Source organism: Typopeltis vanoorti, chromosome 5, assembly GCF_054136105.1.
Source record: "Typopeltis vanoorti isolate ZY-2024b chromosome 5, IOZ_Tvanoo_1.0, whole genome shotgun sequence".
Classification (NCBI taxonomy): domain Eukaryota; kingdom Metazoa; phylum Arthropoda; class Arachnida; order Uropygi; family Thelyphonidae; genus Typopeltis; species Typopeltis vanoorti.
In genome coordinates this window covers 144,642,530-144,666,552 of record NC_143553.1, presented here as the reverse complement: position 1 = coordinate 144,666,552, position 24,023 = coordinate 144,642,530, and the positions used below count along the sequence as shown (strand labels likewise).

General features: G+C 34.4%; 1 protein-coding gene across 3 annotated transcripts in view; it reads left to right on the top strand.

The window, feature by feature from the left end:
• Positions 1 to 24,023, top strand: part of LOC150106902 (uncharacterized) — a 191,008-nt gene that overhangs the window by 95,842 nt on the left and 71,143 nt on the right. For 2 of the 3 annotated variants that reach the window (XM_090392811.1, XM_090392812.1), the window contains exon 3: positions 17,466 to 17,703. In XM_090392811.1, the coding sequence (XP_090248937.1) occupies positions 17,506 to 17,703 (198 nt within the window). In that variant the 5' untranslated portion in view covers positions 17,466 to 17,505. Of the gene's footprint in view, positions 1 to 16,662; positions 17,014 to 17,465; positions 17,704 to 24,023 lie in introns of those variants that run through there. The other variant, XM_090392813.1, reaches the window with a different exon arrangement.

The following is a 24,023-nucleotide window of genomic DNA, read 5'->3' as shown; positions in this document are numbered from 1 at the left end:
GGTTGGATGAGCATTGTATAGTGAGTACCTCCCACGATGAGTCTCTGCCTCCATGGAGGTCGGTGTTGATAATAATAACATGTTACAAGCATTGGTAGAGTTTGCGCATGCGTGTTTGTTCTTTTCGACAGAATAACGAGTGAATGTAATTGGGAGCAGCGCATTAATACCATTTTGTGCAAAGTTAGGCAAAAGCGCAAGTGAAAACTCTAGACATGTTAAGAGTGATTTATGATGATGGTGCTATGAAAAAATCTATTGAGGGACATTAGAAGAGGGGACGGGAAGATGAAAGAACTTAGCGACCACAAACTCATCGAAAATGTAGAAAAGAGTGCGACAATTAGTTCGGTCTGACAGTGATTAAGTATACGCTAAATGGTAGAAGAATTAAAGTTAGACAGAAAAATTGAGAAAGATTTTGACGGATGATTTGGGAATAAGAAACATTTCTGCATGATGGTTCCGCGAGTTTGAAGTGTAGATCAAACGCAGCGGCAGTTTAATCTGTGTGTTCTGATCCTTCTTCACAACTGGCTGCTTTTTTATTTACATTATTATTATTATTACGTGACACCAAGGACTCATCGTGGGAGGGCACACTACTCCACTACAACTCATCTTCCTTACATAAATAATCCTTCAACTACGTGACACCACCACCACCATCAACACACAGCGCCATCTACCGCCCACCAAATTGTGTGTATGTGTTCTCATGGCTGATTGGAATGTATGAAACTTGGCTTTCAATATCCCTGAAAAAACGGGGCGAATGTCACAATCGCAGATCAAGACGAACAAACAGTGAACCCAAGATTATTACTGTATTTAGTGCTGGCATGGTTATTTGAAGTTTATTTTATAACAAGCGACCTGAACTTTGACCTAACAATTGGATCATCCATCACGACAGTGCCCCTACACATGATGCTATCCATCAGTTTCTGGCTAAAAAATCCACCACAAAATTGGACAATCTTCAGTATTCACCAAACTCTGCCCCTTGCAACTTTTGGATGTTTTCTCATAGAAGAATGTCTTGAAAGGATGCAGATTTTCTGACATTTCTGATATCCAACGTCAAGTGGTGACAGTAATAAAACGCAATCCAGAAGACGAGCTCCACAAAGGTTTTGAGCTTTGGCAGTATTGTCTAAGCACAGTTACACAGAAGGGTTAGTTACTTCGAAGGTGATAATAGCCATTAGTCTACAGATAAGTAAATATCATTTTTACATGTGCATCCGGGAATTTGTCATACCTTGTATTTCATAAATTCATTTAGCGAGCTCGTATTCTTTTTTGAGATCCCTTTAGTCGTCCAGTCATTTGCTCATAAAAACTATTTCAAGTGATTTGTTGAACATGAAGCGAAATCATCAAATCTCTTCCCCACAAATGTGTGGGGAAGAGAAAGAGGATCGAGTAGGTTGAATTAGGGATAGAATATTAGAAAACCCGATCCAGGAGGAAGGGAGAAAAAAAAAAAAGATTCGCCAGCCTGGATAAAGGACCATAAAGAAGCACCCAAGATAGGAAGATGTCCAGATAGCCGACAGAGGACCGATCCCGATGCTACAGAACTTCGGCATCATTACAATAATCTAGCAAGCAACTTATCGCAATGTCAAAAGTTTTCTTGCCTTACAACGACGTTCTATTATTTATTTATTTTATTAATTTATTTGTGTATTGTAGATTGAACACAGAGCATACGTAGCTCAGATGGTAAGACGAACCCTTTGGTTGGAAAGATGCGGGTTCGACTCCCGTTTATCCGCTAATTCAAATGGTGAATTAGCGGATCTCATACGGAGGTGGTGGGTTCCCCTCTACTGGAAACTAGGGTTTTTCATACCTAAAGCATCTGCGTGAAGACGCAGATCTACAGGGCACTCTACCTGTCCTACGGGACGAATGGGTTGAGGATATCACATTTAATTATTGATTATTTCGTTACAGTCAATGATTTTGCAATTAATGGAGACTTCTGAATAATAATAACTTTGTTAAATTTTGTATAGCAGTAACACCGAGTTTCCTCTTTTTTTTTTGCCTCTTCCTTGTTTATTATAAAAAAATTCATTTTATTTTGTTTGACGTACGGTCAATTTTCTCAATTTGAAAGAGAAAAAATATTACGCGAAATGTCATCGAATAAAAAAAAAAAGGAAATAGTGAATGAGATGAGATCCTGAGAAATTTGAATTAATATTTAAAATGAAATTTAGAAAATAGATTCCATGGAATCTATGCATAAACCGCGTTGATTAAAGCAAAAATTATCAAGTCAAAATTGGCTGCTATTCATTATTCAAATTATGATTGTCAAAAATGAAAATAAAATTGGATAATTATAATAAATTTAACTTTCCATGAATGGGGTTTACATAAAAAAATATATATATTGCGCCATTTCAGCGATATTTTAAAATCGAAATAGAAAGCTTCCCCCCCCCCACACACACACCCACTGATGTAAATAGCTTATTTAAATACTTTATATTTAAGTATAATAAATCACTTAAAACAAACCACAGGCTGCTTACTATAAATTTAACACAATTTACAATCTCAGCATTCGAATTAAATAGGAAATGAAATTTTCTTTAATTAAATAGTACAGATAAAAAAAAACAACAACAGAAAAACACAACACAGAAAGCTTAAAGGTGATGGCGCTCGGTAATTGCATTTTTACACTCTAATCATTTACTCTTTCAAAATTCTTCAACACTTAACAAAGTCAGCAGTTTCTTTTGAAAAAAAAAAAAGTCTCCCCAATCAGATTTTTGCAATTTCTTTTAATCAGATTGAGTTAATCCAATGTAATGAAAGTGCTTGGAATTATATGAAGAGCTCTAGTGTAGAACAAAGCGATACTAAAACCTTGAATATTGCATTTGCAGGTCAGTGTAAAATCTCAAATAATCCCTATGACCTTTAACACCTTGCTTTTCTAAGCAGTATTTCCTTAATGGCTATCAAGAGACTTTTCGTTTCCTTTCACTCAGTGCTGCTCTCTATTACTTTACAAATCCGTTTTAGCTGTGCGCTCTGTGTGAATGTCATGATGAAACTACTGCTGTGTGAGTGGTACTTTATGTAGAAAAGGGCTTGCAATTTGCATAAGAATAATTAAGTCAGTCAGTAGCGTTATGACCTTCATGCACTTTGGAAGAAAATCGTTATTGGTAACTTCCTGCAAAGTCGTCTGTTTTATTTAGCCAATTTCGGTTACGTTTCAGTGACGTACTTCGCAAATATTTCATTTCCTGTCGTCTGCTTTCAGGTATTAAAGGTTGAAACATTTTATTATTAATAAAATGACGTATTATTATCTAAATTTCGTGTTTTTATTATTAAATTTATTGCAAGACCAGCAACATATGTGTTTATTTATTTATTAATTATTATTATTATATTTTTCATGTGAATTCCGCCATATTTTTTCTTTTAAATCCTGTATAATTAAAAACTAGGCATAATACTTTTAATCGTATATTATAATTACATGCCCAGCAAATTGCCTTTCACCCTTTGTAGTTTACTGGCTAGTTTTTCTCTCTCTCTCTCTGATCATTCACGTCAAGGTGGGCGGCATTTCTCTTAAGATTTCTCCGCCAATGCAGGGATGTTCCAGGATTCTGTTCTATTCCCTGTCCCTTTTCAGTATATAAATGACCTTCTCTCACTGACCTCGAACCACACCTGTATTTTTTTCTGATGATAGTACACCGCATTCTGCCCACTCATGAACACATCATATTTAAGATCTATAAACAGTGCCTCAACCATTAATGTGTATTTTATTGTTCAGTGGAGTGAGGACACCCTAGTCACCTTCATAGCTACACAATCCTGTCTTTATTCTCGGGAGGTGGGGGAAATTCATTTATCTTACTCTTAGTCTGGCATTTATATCTAGCCCAGCGTCACCCAAATTGTGTTCCGTTAGATGTGAACAAGTGTACCGTGAAAAATCTTAATAATTTTTAAAAAATAATAAATTTTGCATGCTTGTAGCGTACATCACTTTTGTATCATTATAATTTTTAATATTGTTTTTTTTTTTTGTTGTTGTTGTTGGGATATAGTAAGCCTATAATAACACGAGTACATCTGACCAATATTCATTTACAGACCAACTGCTAAACCATCAGAGCCTTCATATCTCAGTCGGTATTGACGATGCCTTTTAGTTGGTCCTGAATTCGAACCTCGTCTAGGATACGAGGAACTTATATAAAGGCTTTTCACTGAAGATGAGTTAGCCTCTCATCTTCAGTGAAGATGAGTTAGCCTCTCTCGCTATGAAGGGGAATCTTACCGGAAGCGGCCCCCCTTGCTTCCGAAAACTCGGGATTTTCATCCCGTAAAACAAATCCATAAAAACACACGCAGTGAACAGAGCTTTTCCTCTTCCATTCGATGTAACTTGTCCCTCGGAATAGCTTTCTTCGTAAAATGTTTCCCACCAAAATTTCCAATTATTCAACAACAACAACAACAACAAAAAAAACTATCTTAACTCTTGCTCATACGCTATAGATCTGTACCATCTCGAGCAATATATATATATATATATATATACACTTTTAAATACAGTACTCAAATTTATTCTAAATTATAATTATTATTTACATCTCTAAAATAAGAATTATTATTATTGTCTGCCTCTCTCAGGAGACGTCCATCTAGGATGGTATTGTCATGAACTCCACGAATTACGCATTCCTAATTTGTATTCAGTCTGCATGTAATAGTATCACCACATACCAGATGTTTTTGAAGTCAATATTATGTTTGTGAGGAATAAACCCGGAATGCCCTGAGGAAAATCAACCTTTACCTCGAAACCGATTTAATGCTGGAAAGGAGAGAAAATCAAGAGCAGGTGGGCATACGGCGAATAGCCATCACTGTGGTCTAACAACTGATACACGTAACATCGCGAGTCCCCCCCCCCGGTGGGTTAACTTCTGTATATTTATCCTTATAGCTTATTTTCCCAATCTCCTCCGTTTTCTCACATCCTTATTTATTTTTTAACTACCCTATTCTCCAGCCATAAAAGTTACCTAATTCGCTTTTTATTTTTAAGTTACAGGAATTTGCCTAGCTAGTTGTGAGCCTCCGTAGCTCAGTTTCGATAGAGCCTTTTGGTTGAAAAGACCTGGGTTCGAATCCCGTCTAGGACGCGAAAAACCGTTATCAGAACCGCTTCGCGTCATAGATGGGTGAGTTATTTGGTCTCATACGGAGATGGGAGTCTTTTTTCCGAGAAACTTGGATTGTTAATCCCTCAAAACACACAAATCGGCCACCGTGAACACAGAATACTACTACTGGCCAAAGAAGGCAACGAGAAACCTCCTTGTTCTATAATAATTCCCTACTAAATGACTCTCTTCACTAACTTTTATTATGCTCTCTAGCCAAGCCTAATTCAGCCAAGCACAACTTGAGCTAACTCCAATTAAATTTCCTCTCTGTGTCCTGTTAGATAAATTTAACAAATCACTAGTAACCAACTGATTTTCATCAGTTATCAGAATACAATTTCTTTCCACACACGTATTGATTATCTTGTCACCCATTAAAAATCTAGGTGAGCGAACCTGAGCTCATAATCGAACGTTGATCTGGCCAAAGTAGCATAACTTCTACAAGTGAAGCTTCATTTAGTAAAATCTGCAATTTGTTGAGCCTCTGACCAATCCCCTATCAATCAAAAATAGCTAAATTCTTATATTCATTACAACTTTCAGTCCATTCAACTTGTATCTAACACTACCTTTTTACTACATCGCTTCTTACCCTATAATATCATTAAATTATTATTTTATTAATTAACAATCTACTCTATATATACAGTATATAAAAAGATAAGCCGAAATTTGAAACGTTTTTATGTCACGTTTTTTGGCTCAGGCTTACCAGCCCGGAACTCGGGGGGGGGGGGGGGGCCGTAGGCGCCAGGTAAAATAATAAAATTTACCCTCCCCCCAAGTAAAATAATAAAATTTACAGAATATCGTGTTAAAAGAAAATATAATAATTTTTACTGAATGAGAAAAAGCAAGCTGAAAAATATTTAGTACCCAACCGAACTAAAATCTGAGATCTGGCATCTAATAGTATATTTCATAAATAAATTATTTAAATAATTAATTATACGAACTGTAACTTCTGCTGGTGCGACATTAATTAATCTTTTTCTATACATGACAGCCAAGTTGACTCGTATATAATATTATATTTATTTTTGAAAATGAACGTTCACTACTTGGTAGCGATAACATTAAAGGATGGAGGGGGAGAGAGGTGTGTGTGCGTGCGTGCGTGTTTTAGCTCAGTATATTTAATAGTACTAAAGTTCTGCGAGGAGGATGAAAAACAAACTCATTTCAGTAGTTCTGGTAGCGATACGTGCATGCATTACTTTTCCCAGTGGTTCTCACTGGTACCAGATATGCGAAATATATTCCACGAATGTTCAAGAACATTCGCGGCACGAAGTCTTTTTCGTGATAGGGACCAAACCACATGCTCATGTTTTTGATGACTGCTGCGTATAGAAAATGGTTCTCATCCATCATCGAATGACTTTAACGCTACTTGACCATTTACGTTAATTGGAAAGGAACCGATTGCTCCTAGTGAATTGTGAGAAACTTGATTGTCTATAACAGGGGTCGGCAACCGGCGACCCAAACGTGCATTTTTGGCGACTCATAAAAGTTGACCATACTTACATGGCATGTGGCCTGTATGTTGAATTATTTAAAATACATTTTATAATATGAATAATAAATTAAAAATAATTTTATTCCGATACTTCGTGATATCTTCGTGCAACTTGGCGCTAGTCAACCATGTGAGTCATCAGGAGTGGGGATAACAAATACGACTTCAGCCGACGACAATCGAGATTTTGTCGCACTTTTGCAGTCGCGTTCCCTGATCCGTCTTTTAATATAATTTAATAACATCAACTATTATTTTCAGATATATAGTTGTTAAAAATAATTTCAAAAATATGTTCAAGAAAATGTAAAATTATAGATGAAGGAAGAAGGTTTAATGATGCTGTTATGAAAACATAAGTGTTGATGTTATGAAAGAATATAACATCAGACACCAGTACGAGAATCAACATGAAAGCCAATACAAGGATTTCAACTGTGAAGCTTGAAAAAATCAAATTAATAAATTACAAGCTTCCTTGATTGCTCAGCAAAACATATTTAAGATGCAAAGTATTCATAATGAATCCATTGTTCGTGCTACGCTTGTGGCCCGATTATTAAAAATAAATGTTGAATGTGGCCCGTGAGTCTGAAAAAGTTGCCGACCCATCGTCTATAATATAATATTATAGACAGTCAAGTTTGGTGGCACTTGTGCAAAGCCACTCCAATCAGCACTCACCTTTATTTATTTTTTTCAACGAGAAATTTATTCTGCAGTCGTCCTCGACTGTAGAATAAATGCCACGTTTGTAATAAAATAAACCGAGCTATTTCCCCGTGTAATGATTTAGAAAAAAAAATAAACAAATAAAATAATAACAATAATAATTTAAATAAAAGTGTGAATTATTTTTCTCCCAAAAGAGTTAGCCTCGTTTTGATTTTTGCAAGTCATGAAAAATGCGAGGAAAAAAATGTTGATAAAAAATATAATTAAAAAAAAATATATATTCGCCACTTTCCTTCTCTTTAGTATTTATCAATCGTTCCCTTAAAACTAAGTATGGATCCAAGAACTGCATCCGTTACGAAATTTCTTCCAACTTAAATTTTCTTTCCCAATATGCGCAGCCCCTGACATAAACGACGCTATGAGCACAGATTGCTCCATTCGGATATAGAGTAAGGCCTAACATGGCAGTGAAACGTATTCAGACACTGACGATGTGGTTCTATTTATGGCTCCCAAGAGAAAACCACTGTTGTTGCTCAGGTGTTTGCAGGCTCGGTGCGAAACGCATCGCGGTACTTTGGCAGACTGGCGGAAGCGAAAAATGCCCTCTTCGCAAATCATAGAGAAAGCATAAGTTAAACGCTGCTTGTTAGTTTATTCTCACTGCATACAAGATGAACATGGAACAGCCAAGCCTGAATATACAGCAGTGTTATTCGAAATCTTTGGCGACTTCATTCATGCGTTAAAACTTTTTCTCTTCTACTTTGAAAAAGGTTAAGTTAATGATAACTCTAATTACATGAGAATAGCGAGAAGGAAGGAAAGAGACGTGCCGATTACGCGATTTAAATCGGTCATTCAGGTGTCTTTTCCCATCCAGAAGTTGGCCGCCATTCTTTTCGACTTATTCTTATTTTGTATATCTTTACAGATCTGGTAAAGATACAAGAATTTGATAAAGCTCTGTCCGAAATGAGTAATGGAAAAAGTCCAGGTGTAGACAATATTCCTATAGAACTGCTACAAAATCTAGGTGATGAGACAAAAACCTTACTCTATCAATTAATAGTCCAAATCTATGATAGAGGAGAAATACCAAAGGAGTTTATGAAATCAACCATAATACCAATACCAAAAAAAGAATAATGCAAACAAATGCAGCCAATTTAGAACAATAGCTTTAATCCCACATGTTAGCAAAATTTTGCTAAAATTATTCAAAATAGAATTTATTCAAAAATAAATTGTCTATTGGATGAAGACTAATTTAGATTCAGAAAGAATAAAGAAACAAGAGAGGCAATACTCTGTTTAAGAACAATAATAAAGAGAAGATTAGACCTTAGTCAAAATACTTACATTTGCTTCCTTGATTTAGAGAAAGCGTTTGATAGAGTAAACCAGCAAATACTCCTAAATTGTCTAACTAATATCGGCATAGATTTGAGGGATAGGAAAATAATTTATCAAATTTATAAAAATCAAAATGGACGGATTAAAATCAATGATAAGGATAAAATAATAAATATAAGGAGTGGAGTAAGACAAGGATGTATACGTTCACCACTTTTATTTAATTTATATATTGAAAAGGCCATTCAGGAAACTAAAGATAAAATAAATAGTAGCATAAAGATAAATGGTGAGCAAGTCATGTGTATAAGATTTGCTGATGACATAGCCCTTGTAGCAGAAAAACAGAAGAACGTTAAAAACAATGCTAGAATTACTAAATAACTTTGAAAAATATAAAATGAAAATCAACACAGATAAGACTAAAATCATTGTTACAGGCAAAATCCCTATCAATGTAGAGCATATAGACATCAGCGGGAAACAATTGAAAAGCTTTAAATATTTAGGAAGCCTATAATAACAGAAGATGGCAGAACAAGAGAAGACATAAGATCAAGAATAAACAATGCAAAAGCCCAATTCTCTAAGATGAAAAGCATTTTAACAGGAAACCTCAACCTACAATTGAAAAAAAAAAAAATTAGTAAAGACATTGATATGAAGAATTGCACTGTATGGATGTGAAACCTGGATTCTAGGCAGAGAAGATGTAAGAAGATTGGAGGCTTTTGAAATGTGGTGCTTGCGCCGCATGAACAAAATAAAATGGACAGAAAAAAAAAATCAAACCAACAAGTTCTGAGAGAGATAAACGAAACAAGAACTCTAATTAAATCGATCAAAATTACAAGGGATAGGACATATACTTCGACATGATGGACTTGTGAAAAGAATAACTGAAGGCAAAATAGAGGGGAAAAGAAGAAGAGACAGACCAAGGAAAAGCTTTCTCGACCAAGTCAAAGACGGTACGGGTTTGAGGAGTTACCAAGAGGTTCAGAAGAAAGCCAATGACAGAACGGAATGGAGGAAATTGCTGCTGAGCTACCAGTCCCAAGACTGATGCAACTGATGATGATGATATATATATATACAGTATTACATTTGTTTTAACGCGGACTGTGAAATAAATAAATTATGAATTAACCTCAGAGGTTAATTCAAAATTCGGGTATTTTCATATTTTGAATCAAATTCGTAGTTCCTGGATGAAAGTTTATTTGAGGGAAGAAGTAAAACGGGATAGGTTTGCTGAATACGGAATTCAAATACACTATCTTATCAAAAGTCACCGTACACGTGCAGATATAAAAAAATGATAATTATTATTATTATTAATTTCGATAGAAATTAATAACGTGTTGCTCCCATCTTTGGCCAATAACTGGTTTAGTTTTGCGTCGAAGACATTCTACAAATTTCTGAAAGTTCGTATTATTATGCTTTAATAGCTATAATGAAGAGGATCCATCCGCTGATTCTGTTTCAGGTAGGAGCTCTGTGCTGACCACTGCAATGTTCCGATGTCATGCTGAACTTCAACCACGCATCGAAGTTTTTCTTTGTGATTTTGAGTGTTATCGTGTTAGAAGACGTAAGGATACCATCTTCCCGTGTGTTCACGGGCCGGTTTGCCTTGCTCCTACCTCCATGAGACCTGCTAACATACTTTTAGTCAATAGAGACCAGAAGAAGGTTCCTCATGTCACTGACGGGAATCGAGCCCAGGTCTTTCCGACCAAAGGGCTTCTCCGTAGTCAGTATAGACTGAGCTACGGAGGCTCATATATATATATATATATATATATATATATATATATATATATATATATATATATATATATATATATATATATATATATGTGTGTGTGTGTGTGTGTATATGTATATATACATATGTATATATGTGTGTGTGTGTGTGTGTGTATATGTATATATACATATGTATATATGTGTGTGTGTATATATATATATATATGTTAAAGATACCAAGTTATTTTAAACCTGGCTTTACTCCATTTCCCAAGTAAGCAAACAGACAAACAAGTCAAGTTTGCGCCTGCAAGTGTTGCAAGTCTAGCTGACCCTGCATGCAGTGCAAGACCAAGGCAACTCATGGTAAAAATAGAATAAGCTCTGATCACTAATCTTAATATTTACCCTTAATGCAAAGCACATCTCCTGGAGGAGATGTATGATGCTTTGTATTAAAGGCAAGGGGCCACTACCCAGACCGGTTTCGACCTTTATTGAGGTGTATTTAAGTAAAGACCTCTCTAAAAATTAGGACAATCCCTAGACCACTCCATAGTGGCCGAAAGACCGTCTAACTCAGCGTTGTTCCACTCAGTGACTGGCTCACCCCGTCACCGAGAAGAACTTCTTAGCGTTGGCTCTACCCAGTGGCAGGCTCACCCCACCACCAGCCAGAGCTATAATCTCAGCGGTGGCCCTACTCAGAGACAGGCAAAAACCTATCCCCAAGCAGAGCCTCTCAAAGCCGGCCCCCACCAGTTCCGACCCCTATCGAGGTCTCATCAGTGGGAGCCAGGCTAGAAATACTAAGATTTTAGTAATACAGAGCTTATAAGTATTTCCAGAACAAGTTACCATAAGGTGTTCTAACTTTATTAAATAAAAATCTCAGGAGGAGATATAAATGTAGAAAGTATTTTACCTTGGGTATAATAAATGTTAAAGATACCAAGTTATTTTAAACCTGGTTTTACTCCATTTCCCAAGTAAGCAAACAGACAAACAAGTCAAGTTTGCGCCTGCAAGTCAACTTGACTTGTTTGTCTGTTTGCTTACTTGAGAAATGGAGTAAAACCAGGTTTAAAATAACTTGGTATCTTTAACATTTATTATACCCAAGGTAAAATACTTTCTACATATATATATATATATATATATACATATATATATATTATCGTGTTTAACATGTCCATTAATGGACTATCGTCGTCTAAGGCAAACATTTATGGAATTGTTGGCTACTGAACTTTATGGAACATGTGGCTGCCTTCATCCTCAGACACGGACTCTTTTTCGGACCTGACGGGAAGCTACCCAGTATTTTCAATGAGCTTTCAGTCGTATGGCGGGATCGATGTTCATTTATTTACTGTGGACATCCATTTATTTATCACGATGCTAACTGTGGACTCCGAAATGCTTAAATAGCATTGAGTACATATTTTCTCAAATAATAACCATCTGTGGACATCAGGTTTCTCCCCCGTGCTGCTAACAGTACACTTGGGAATGCTTAATTGCTGTGCAGCAACACGTACACTTTCCCCCTCCCCCAAACAACATTCAATTATCATTCTCCTCTGAAGCCCTGTTCCGTAGATTCATTGTTCAGTATACAGGACGAATGATTTCTGAGCTAACTGCTGGATCTCCTTTATAGGTCACAAAATTTGCATTTCTACAGTTGGAATGTCTAGAATAGTGTGTGTTTGGTTTGGTTGTAATCGTGGCTGAAGCAACTAAGGTTGTAATTTATTTTTTACATAGTCCGAAAATGCTGCTTTAGAGACAATGATAAAGAACTTTTTCAAGCCACTTCAGACCTCCAATTAGTGGTGTTCTTCCACCTGATCACAAGCATCCATGTTCCCGGCGGGATTCGAGCCCACAGCTTGTTGGTTGGAGAGGCAATACGCTAAACCAATCGGCCAACCAGTTTGGGATGCTTATACCATTTGAAAACTATTGCATCTATCTGATGCAGTATTACATCAGACTATTGCATCAAATAGATGCAATAGTTTTGTTGGTAATGTTCCGTTTTTAACATCAAATTTTACATTCGTACGAAATTAAGCTTCAGCCACTCCGATAGTGATGAAACTGTAATAGAAAATGGCATAATAAAAGAGGGAAATGGTCTAGTGAACACTTGATTATTTTATAAAAAAAAAAAAGAATTATTAACATAACCTTTACCGAAAGAACCTTTTCATAGGCTTTCTTATAATATTCAAAAATCTCATTAACTCGATTGTAAACGGGGGTTTTCTGTTTGTCCAAGTTTTTCTTTTATCTGAAATTTAATCACATTACTTTCAAAATAAACCACATGATAACTCAATTCGTGTATATAAATAATTTTTTTCCTGAAAAGAGTGCCCATCAAATAGTGTAAATACCGAAGGATCAACTTATAATTAATTTAATTTTTTTCGTTTCCATACAATGTTCTAGGTATGCTGGGATCCAAGATAATTCAAAAGCTAACAAATGAGATTTTGTGCAATTTAATAGAGATATACTCTGTAATATCGCAGATAGAAAAGCGCAGACGATTTTCTGTAGTGGAAGGAAAACAATAATACATTGTTTAAAAATGTTAACGAGCCCATTAATTTTTGTATTACTCATGTTCTCTTAAAAAAAAAAAAAGTAATGGAAATCTGGTAATTCATTATTAAGCTCTTATACGGGGTATTATTAGTTGCAAACCTTACTTGGCAGATATGGTATTTAAAATAAAAAATAAAAAAAAAACCTGAAGATACGGTAGTGGAATCCATTTTTAATATCGGTAGAACAGTGTGATTAACAACACAACGACAGCTAATTTTTTTTATTTGTTTTTTAGAGTATGAATGGACTGGTACGCCCCATCGCATAGGCTGTAAAACTAAGCCTTGCTTGCTACAGTAAAACAGACTGCATCAATTGAACTGTAAAAAAATAGCTAACTTATTGTTCGATAGATAGCGAATACTACTACCACCCAACCAAATGTCTTCTGATGTAAATCAAATTAAAGACAAAGCCTTCGTCTGAATGAAGACTTAAATCTCAATCAGTAAACTCAGGCCAGTTTATGTTATATGTCACAAATAAAATTAATTGGATCACTCCCCTCCCCTCTAGTCTTTCTCAGTACTACAATGTCTTCGGCCCTCCTATAGCGCTTCAATAAATACGAGTTCTGTGAAAACGATAAAGGGAGGAACATCTTTACCGTTTTCATAGGACTCACATGTATTGGCATTAAACTATCGATCCCTATTATTGCAGGATTTCTCAGTATGTAGTTATGCCATAGGTTTCCCAACAGCATATATACTAATATATGCTGTTGGCGAATACTTTGACTCAAACCTTACGTGAAGTAATAATCCTTCCTAAAATATCAGCCCGAATAATCAAAGCTAAATGTTGATAAAATTACACAAATAATCATTGACGCATGTCTTCAAGTATTGTCCATAATCTCAACATTATTCTGTTAGAAGCAGTTCTACAATTAGAAGAAGTGAATTTGTATAACGTATCACTCTACAATAGGTTGATAGGATCTGTCAATATAATCACATCAGTACTGTATTATCAGGCCATAACTTGACATTTTGTTGTGTATTTAAGATACTCAAGTTGCTACATTCTAAAATAAATAATACCACGCGTCATTTCCTTTCAACTGTTCAATGCATTTCACAAGCAGGTTTTTCCCACCCAGATTAGTAATTTAAAAATACATTTATTTTTACTGTCGATAAAATGTGCAAGTTTTCACTTGCAACTTCTGTAAAGCCACTAATTTTACTGAAATAATTTCACTGCAAAATAGTAAAGATTATTAATATTATTCCTTAAATGTTTCTAATATTTACTCATACATGCGACTGAAATATTTTACTTCACTAAACACAGTATTTTATGTTTTCGTGAAATTTCCAATCATACTTGAAAAAGGTCGATAATCAGGATAGCCATACATTACTAGCACTCAGCTTTTCGTTCTGAATTACCCACTCCAAATAATACGACCTCTGAGTTGTCAAGCTTAACCATTAATTTTGGTAGCTTCAGCTATCAGTATCAACAAACCACATACTTTTCTGTTTGACAACCTATAGATTACACATAACATTTGAAGCCAATAAAAAGACAGCGTAATATTATTAACAAAATGCGTCGCCTTGTGGCAACGTTCCCGGGTCCATATACTGCTAGGCCACCAGAGGAAACACCATTATGATTTCGATTGTAGTCACTAGATAGAGGATTTTTTTTTAAAGCTGGTTCTCAATGGATTTTTTCCCCTCCTGGAAACTCGTGTTTTTAACCCGGAATTCAAAACTTACTATTTCGGACAACGTGATGCTATCACGAGATAGCAGCCGGTTGTCTGCCATACTCTCTCTCCCCGTTGTCTTTAAAATCATCGGCAGCCGTGAGTTCAGCTATCGGTGATAGCTAATGGTGGAGACCGGCTGTCGACCGATTTCTTAAAGTTTGGCTAAAAGAGTTCTGCCTGCTCCCTGCGAGAAATAAAAAGTGTTAGAGGATATTATTATGAAATATACAAGTAATATTGCATCTTATATTATTATATCTAATACCGTTTAGTTAATTATAAATTAACTAAATGGTATTAGATATGTAGTTTATGTGTACTTTTTTTATATAATGTTCTATTCAGGCAGGTTATTATTTCCTGGATTTTATTTAAAAAGAATTTGGTTACAATATAAATATGTTGAAGAATATATAATTTAATTATGATTCTGAATCGGGAAATATCTTTTTTCTTTCCTTTGCAAAGTAGACGATGCCATTTAAAATCAATAACTAAAAATCCGCTTTTTCAAACGAAGCAAAAACAAACGAAAGTTTGCATTGTGAATCAGTTTTTAGTTTCTTTGATGATAATTCCTGATTCACGCTCACAAGTAGATCCACACTTCACCTTGCAGGCATTCGAAACCAAAAATCCCACCGAATAGGTCGGTCAATCCTTATTCCAGGAGTGTCCTATGTCTGTAGATGCGTGTGGTTACGAATTTTAATGATAATACATACTGATAATGATTTTGATGATAATACCTAATATAATTCAATCGGATCATTTCAATACTGGAGGTGCAGTTGATTTAGCCAATTCAACGAGAAGTTTGAAGTGTGGTATCTGTTCTCGCAAGCGACATATTGGTTTTGCTAATTATCAACGCCATGTATGAAAATATAGGTTTTTACCCCTACCGACTCCAAATTATGATATTTTCTAAATGCATGAACGAAACAATTACGTTTCATTGAATGATCCATAAAATGGGTATGCGATTTGAGAAAAACTAATGTCAGAATAAACATCCTGTAAATATCTAAATTGCTTGTAATTGTGAATAACCTATATTTACCAGTAGCCAATGAAATGCTTCTTCTTGGGTCAGTCGTAAATTTCAAAAAAAAATTTTTTTTAATAAATAGTTTGATCAAATCAATAAGGAATAAATAAAAATAAATTCTAATATCAATTAATGTAACCAAGAATTACATCGTGTTAGTGAACGGAATGTAGATAAACCTTTATCATACATCATTATGCACTGCTAATTTACATAAACAGAATTTTTAAAAAAATCAGTATGTTTTATTATTTTTGGACCCGACACTTGAACGAATAATTGTATAACATTGTATGAATAATTAAGAAGCATTCAAGTGTGTATATATCGTATAGGTTTTCTATATTCATAAAAGCTTTGAATTTATATTACTCATTACCTCTACTTCGCAAAAATATTAGGTATTTGCTTCATTAGCCATCACACCATCGAAAAGTTCTTACTGTATTTGATTACAGTTTGTCTCCAAAACAACTTACGTAATGAGTTGACTTTGATGTTCACCGTTGACTGGTGGAACAAATAGGACGTATTGTTGTCTCACATAGAACAGGACGAAAGAAAATTGACTGATTTATTAGTATTCTGCATCTTCAAACGGGAGACACTTCCCGACACAGGAAACCGTTCCCACTTCCACGCTCGCAGGGGAACGCTAGGTTTCCTGCCCGAACCGATGCGCACATCTCGTCGTGCGCGTACGTTACGGGTTACCCAGTGTTCGGAGCAGCTTTGTAAGAGACGGAATGGTAAGAAGAGGAAGCGTTTGTGAGCGTAGATTTTTAACGTTGCTCTTTATGTCGGTTGATTATTATAAGTGCTAACTTTGGTTGAGTTGTTTTCGTATCGGAAGTCAGGTTTTACTGTGAGAGTAAACGATAACTGAGAGCTGTAATGTCCGACTGTTCTGAAGATGGATTTAAATGGCATACCGTCACATTAACGCCAAGGGAAGCGGCTCCCGCAGCGTTCCAATACCGCCACCAAGTGTAGCTTTGTCATGGCTGGTGCGGTGTGAAGGAAATGCATTTGACTAGTTAGTTGTCCTTGAGCAACAGAAGCACTAAAATAGGTTTGAAATTATTTTTATTTTATTCCTCATATGTTTTATATGTTATTCGTATTCATTCCCTTACGATAATTGTGTCTGTGCGGATTATTACAATGAATTTTTTAAGGGTTACTAACTGTCTGCTGAATACGTTGTAATCGCTTATGTTTACTGTAATTTGTTTACTAACATAGACGCTTTGCGTTTGTAGAGTATTTTAAGATACGAGGGTGTGTTTCTAATGCTTGTTAGCCTTGAGCATTTTGACTCACCTTGCTTGAGTTTCACTCTTTAGTATAGTATTCGCGTAAAGTAACCCTTTTGTAAGCTATCGTGAAACTTTCTTTTAAGCTAAGTGATACATAATTTCTTCCCACTTCGAAGGCTTCTTAACCTACTTATTCAGTGAGCGAAACAAAATCATATTTTAATTAGTAAAACAACAGATATTTTGCAATATTTTGTATTTACAGATGTGACAATGCACTCAGGCAGCTATCATCGGTCATCAGAATGATATCATCGCAGACTGACTTGAGGGAGTCCCCTCTTGAGTCAGTGACCTTGAAGAAAGGGTTGCTATGGCAGCAGAGAGACAGATTTTTCAGTCGCTGGAAGGAAAGGTTCTTCGTGCTCACCAAGGACTATTTAGCGTGCTTTAAAAAAGGATCAAAGGTTGGAATTTCCGAAATGGGTGGCTTCTTATACAAGGTAATTTTGTGGTTTAATTAATTGTAGTTAATTAGGCATGTTGAACTTACCTTGCCTATTATAAAATTGCATTAAAGACACAAAAACCTTCAGAAGCGTATGCATATATCGCATGTGTGTGTATTCACACACAATGAAATATTATTATATGACACCTCCAGAGAGTCCAAAGACTCATCGAGGGAGAGTGTGCCAACAGCATCGACAATTTAAACCCTTCCAACTACTAACCGCGCTCAAACTTGCTTAACTTTTTTTTTTTTTGCGAGCCATTAGTAGCAGAGGCTCCACCAATTGACCAACCTTTGCTGGCAATTTGGTTGATTTCATACAATAAATATCACTCAGCAAAACTATTTCTGATAAACGACATGATTTTATCGTCTGGTAAATAAGATGAGTGTAGCTACATACAGTTTTAATGCCATCTTTATATTCTTCGAAGAATTCCAGAATTTTGTTTGCGTTGTAAATATGTATTCGCTGGATTGGAGCAAGGTTGCATAATGCGCTACGACAATTTCTTAAATTCTTACAAGTTCAAAATATCACATTTTATATTCATAGCGGTAGCTGTGGTATAGAGTGCATATCTCGCACAACAGTGTTGATATACTAAATAGTACACACGGGATATGATATACCAATATTGCAAAAAAAAAAAAAAAAATCTTAACTCTAATCCCACTGCTCCTTAAAAAAAATCCTGGTGTAGCCATAGTGATTATCGGTTTACTAATGTTACTAAATATTTTGTGTGTCTAAGTTTCTGTTGTAATAAAGCTACCTGATAAATGTTATATAATAATATATAATTATGGGTAAATACCAAGAATAGTGATCGGAACTTGCTCCACCCTTACTATGAGTTTCCTCAGTTTGCACTACCAAATGGGTCAGGTGCACTATCCAGGTATTTGCTTACGCTTGGAATCGCCAAACTTAATATAGTTTCTATATTCGGCATAAAACTCTTTGAGTTTCTTATTCGGCTAAGAAACAATATGGGATGTAATATCCCTTAACTTAAATAAGTTATATAATAATATATTATGATAAAATATTAATCAGAATGATTCATTTCTTACCATATCTTCTACGGATTAACTCCCTCTCTCTCTCTGACACACACACACACACGCAAAATACGGATTCCAAAGATAAAAACATTGATTTCAGAAAGTAATCTCATTCATTGTTAGAAACTGATAATGCATCATGCTATTGTCTTTTGCCTTAGTGTAAAAAGATTAGGAAAAGTTTAATAAACTTTATGTAATTATTTCCTTAACTCATACAATTATTGTAAGTATGTAAGGTATAGCTTATCATCATTATTATTATTATTATTGTCACAACTCTATAATGTTGTGACTATTATTATTGTCACAACATTATAGAGTTCCAGAATATGTTGCAGACCACTCGACAGTATGCTATACTGTTTTTTTAATCTCTTAATTGCATGGTGTTCTCTGGCCAGTTTTGCCTGCTTTGTAGGAATAAAAACCTGAGTCCAGGAGGAAAAAAAAAGTTCTCTTACTTACATGCAATGAGTTAACCAATCTTTCTATGAGCTTTTCAATTAAATGATACATTATATTTTTTCTTTGCATTGCTAAATAAATTTATGAGCTGTTTTGCATGATAAAAGTAAACTTTTCACATTTTTTGAAGATTATTAATATTTCAACGATTTTTAAAGTATATATATATATATATTGCAAATAGATGAGAAATTATTTGTTTTGCATGTATAAGTTTTACTAATTCTTTATATGTGAAAGAAAAGGCTTTTGATCAATCAAATTAATAAAGATACAGGGTTGATTTTATAATTGTATTTCCAGATACTGTTAGTATTAAAAATAAAATATTGTTATTACTTTGCTATGCTTATTAAATTCTCGTATTCATCACAGGAGACCACTTCACTGTTCTGCCCATTAAATCATTGTTCTCTGTTAACTGTATGTGTTCTCTATTTCTCTGTACTTTGTAAAAAAGTATAAATGTTTCTTATGCCTTTATCAGCTTTAAGTAAACATTTTACAATTTTTAATTTATAATATTTAATATATTGCTTAATTAAAATATTTATTTAGTACAAATCATCAAATTCCTGATATGCATCCTTAGAGCATGGACTTAGAAGATTATGTCATTACCAATATGTATGTCTTATATTTTCATCTTCTAAGGCACATCTTACTGTATCAATCCTCCTAGATCTTGATCTTCCTCTAGGTCTTTTTGCTGCTCTCCTGGCAAAAAAAAAATGCTTGTTTTGTTAACCTTTCTTCTCCTATTATGTTTAAGTGACCATACCATCTGAGATTTCCTCTGCCAACACATTACAAAATGCTGTGTCAAGTGCTTTCCTAATATCTTCATTTTTAATATAATACTGCTATTGATGTAATCATTCACTCTTCTAATTTTTCTCAGAACTAACTCTGCCCTCATATCTGTATGAGATATGAGACATCCAAATCTGTGCACAGTCTTTGATCAAGAGTTTTATTTCAAACTCAGCATTCAGATCTGTAAGTTAAAATTATTTAAACACTGTCTGGTATACAGCTACTTTAGTGTTTTAACTAATTTCTGTCAATGTGTTGAACTATAATTCCATATAAATTTATTTAGTTATACTTGCTTTGATAATTTGTGTTTCCATAAATTGTGCGTAATAGTTGAAATGTTTTACCTGTTTTGTGTAAGTTCTCTATTTAGAATTTTCAGTGTTTTTCTCTATTTTCATTGTCTTTTTTTATTGCTGATTTTCTTGCTACATTTATTACAGCAGTTAATCAATTTAGACAGGGAATTCTGCAGACTTCTACTGGATTTATTTAGGAGTATGGCATCATCTGTATAAAGTAAAAAAAAGCTGAGATTTATATATCTAATTTTGATAGGTTTAATGTCACTTTCTTTTATAATGGAATTGATGTCGATTATAAATAACAGTGCAGATAATGCTCACCTCCTTCAATTCTGCTCAACAGAATGTCTGATTTATTATTATTATTATTATCCTAAGACTCTAGGACTGAGAGGTCTCTTTGTCATACATGTCATACACAGCTCATCATATCATGTTTTAAATACAACTCTCCTTATACAGCTACCAGGGATGACCTCTTGCTTTCTCCCTATCTTCTACCATTTTAGGAAAAACCTCAACATTAATCATATGACAACCCCTTACCAACTTGTATCTCTATCATATCATATCATATCACTCTATTAGACTGTAAATTTCATCTTCTTAATCTCTCTTCATACTCAACAATCCAGAGACCAGAAACTACTTAGTCAATCACCTCTGGACTTTTTCCATTCTCTCTTCATCCTTTTGAAAATCAGGTGACCAAATCTGTGCACAGTAGTTCATATGTGGCCTAATCAGAGCCTTGTACAGTTGAACCAGAATCTCCTTACTGCTACAAGTCATTGTCCTCCACATCATTGCAAAAAATTTGTTATGTTGTCCTCACAATTTTGACAATGTGCCCTCTAATTTCAGATCCTTATCCACATATACCCTTTTCTCACAGAAGTCCTCACATGACTGGCAACCACTAGGTAAATAAACCTATGTAAATAAAAACTTCATGGTCACTCTCACCAACTGGAGGGAGATTTGACACCACATTTTAAGCAGCATTTTAAACATCTTTTCTCTTGACATGTTGTCATATGTCTTTTCTTGATCTACAAAACTAAAATACAGATCCTTGTTATATTTCCATGATTTCTCAGCTATTTGTCTTAAAGTGAAAATCTAATCCTGACAAACTCTATTTGGCCTTAACTCAGTTTGTTGTCTTTTAAGTTACCTTCAGAGCTTTACTTAGCTTTTTATCAAATGTATACCTCTGAATCAAAAAATTTGAATAATCGAAGAAAATGTGTTGAACGATTTGCAGTTCTAATTTATTGCATAGAAAATAATTATTACCAAATATGAATTAGCATAATCTAAATCTATGTACTTTGTAGATTATATAACTATGTAAAAGTAAAACCATGTAGTTCATGTTTGGATCATGTGTTTGTAAAAACACAAAGTCCAACTCAAGTCAGGACAGCAGTGTTAAAACAGTCAATCACAGATTACTTTCCAATAGTAAGAATCCATCTATAGTCAGCATCTACAGAGACAAAAGATGTCAGTGTCCAGTATCCTAGAATAAACTACAGTGTGCTAAAACATAAATTAAGTACCATATCCTGGGAAAAAATACAATCTGAAACCAATGTTGATGATGCTTACTGCAAATTTATTAACATATTAGATACTGAAATACAATACGCTACTGTCATACTCTAAGGAAACAGGTGCAAACTAGACAGCAACTTAAGCTGGAAACCACATATTACAGAAGCATGCAACAAAGTAAGATTTATGCTATCTTGAGTCTTCTTAAAGAGATTCTTAATTCTGACAATGTTAAGAACATTATGTTTCACCTGAATACAAACTGTTATGCAGTACTGTATACTAAGTTAGGTAGGAACATATCACACCACACTGATATCATTAATCTCTTTACAAAATAAATTAATGCGCATTTTAACTAACATTAAGTATAGAGACACTACAGTGAATGCTAAATATACCATATTAAATATCCTTCCACTTAGACAACTATATATTTACAGGATGCTATTATCTTTGTGTACTATTATCATTTTTTGAATTACTGAACTGCATTGTTCTTATTCCACATGTACATATGAGTAGTGCACACTCACACACACACACACATATTATTCTTTGAATATATTATCAATATTTTGTTACAATTTATGCTGTGTAATTGTTACATTTCTTGTGGTGCAAACTAGACAGCAACTCAAGCTGGAAACCACATATTACAGAAGTATGCAACAAAGTAAGATTTATGCTATCTTGAGATTCTTAATTTTGACAAAAGTTGGTCAATTGGTAGAGCCTCTGCTACTAATGGCTCATGCAAAAAGTTAAGCAAGTTTGAGCTCGGTTAGTAGTTGGAAGGGTTCAATTGTTCGATGCTGTTGGCACACTCTCCCTCGATGAGTCTTTGGACTCCCTGGAGGTGTCAAATAATAATAATAATAATAATTATATTTCACCTAGATACAAACTGTTATACAGTATGGTATACTAAGCTGGAGAGGAACATATTACACCACACTGTCACCATTAATCTCTTTACAAAATAAATGAATGCACATTTTAACCAACTAAGTATAGAGACACTACAGTGAATGCTAAATATACTGTATTAAATATCCTTCCTCTTAAACAACTGTATATTTACAGGATGCTATTTTTCCTAAACACTGATAACCAGTACATAAGTATTAGAAAAGATAAAAAGATACTTACTTCTGTAGAAAAATCAGGCTTAACCTGGCGTTAGTAAGGTGGGGTGTCACAGACCCCAAAGATATAGAAAGAAATAACTGTGACACCCACCTTACTAACGCCAGGTTAAAATATTTATCACTAAAGCACAAAAAGAAATAATACACAAGCACTATATCTGTTTGGCTCCAAAAATTTTCAACAGCTTGCCTCTCTTAATACGAATGGAACACAAATGGAAATCTGATTAGACAATATCTAAATTTTTATAAAAATATTGAAAACTTGTTTAGAATAATTGTATAAAAAGTAATTAACCAATTTATACCAAGAGAAATTAACCAATATAAAATATTCAAGTAATTACTGAACTGCATTGTTCTTATTCCATGTGTACATATGTGTAATATAAATATATATATTATTCTCTGTCTATATTGTCGATATCTTTGTGTACTATTATAATTTTTTTTTTTAATTACTGAACTGTATTGTTCTTATTCCACATGTACATATGAGTAACACACACACACACACACACACACACACACACACACACACACACACACACACATTATTCTTTAAATATATTGTCAATATTTTGTATACTATTTATGTTGTGTAATTGTTACACTTCTTGTATCCCAGATGAGCTCATGCTCTTGGGTTATACATAGGATGTCATTGTTTTACAATTTTATTGTTTTGAAAGAAAATTTAAATGAATGAGATGTAATGTAACGTGGTGATATGCAAATGATAATGTAATGATAACTCAGTAAATAACTAGTAACGTAAAAAAAAAATGAGAATAATATTTTTAACATGGTTCATAATATTAGAATAATGCAAAAATTACAGTCAGAGGGATATAACATGATAATTAGTACTTTGTTTCATCCCCTTAGCTTTTGTGACCATTTGTGAATGGTTGGGCATATTATTTACTAGCAGTTTACAG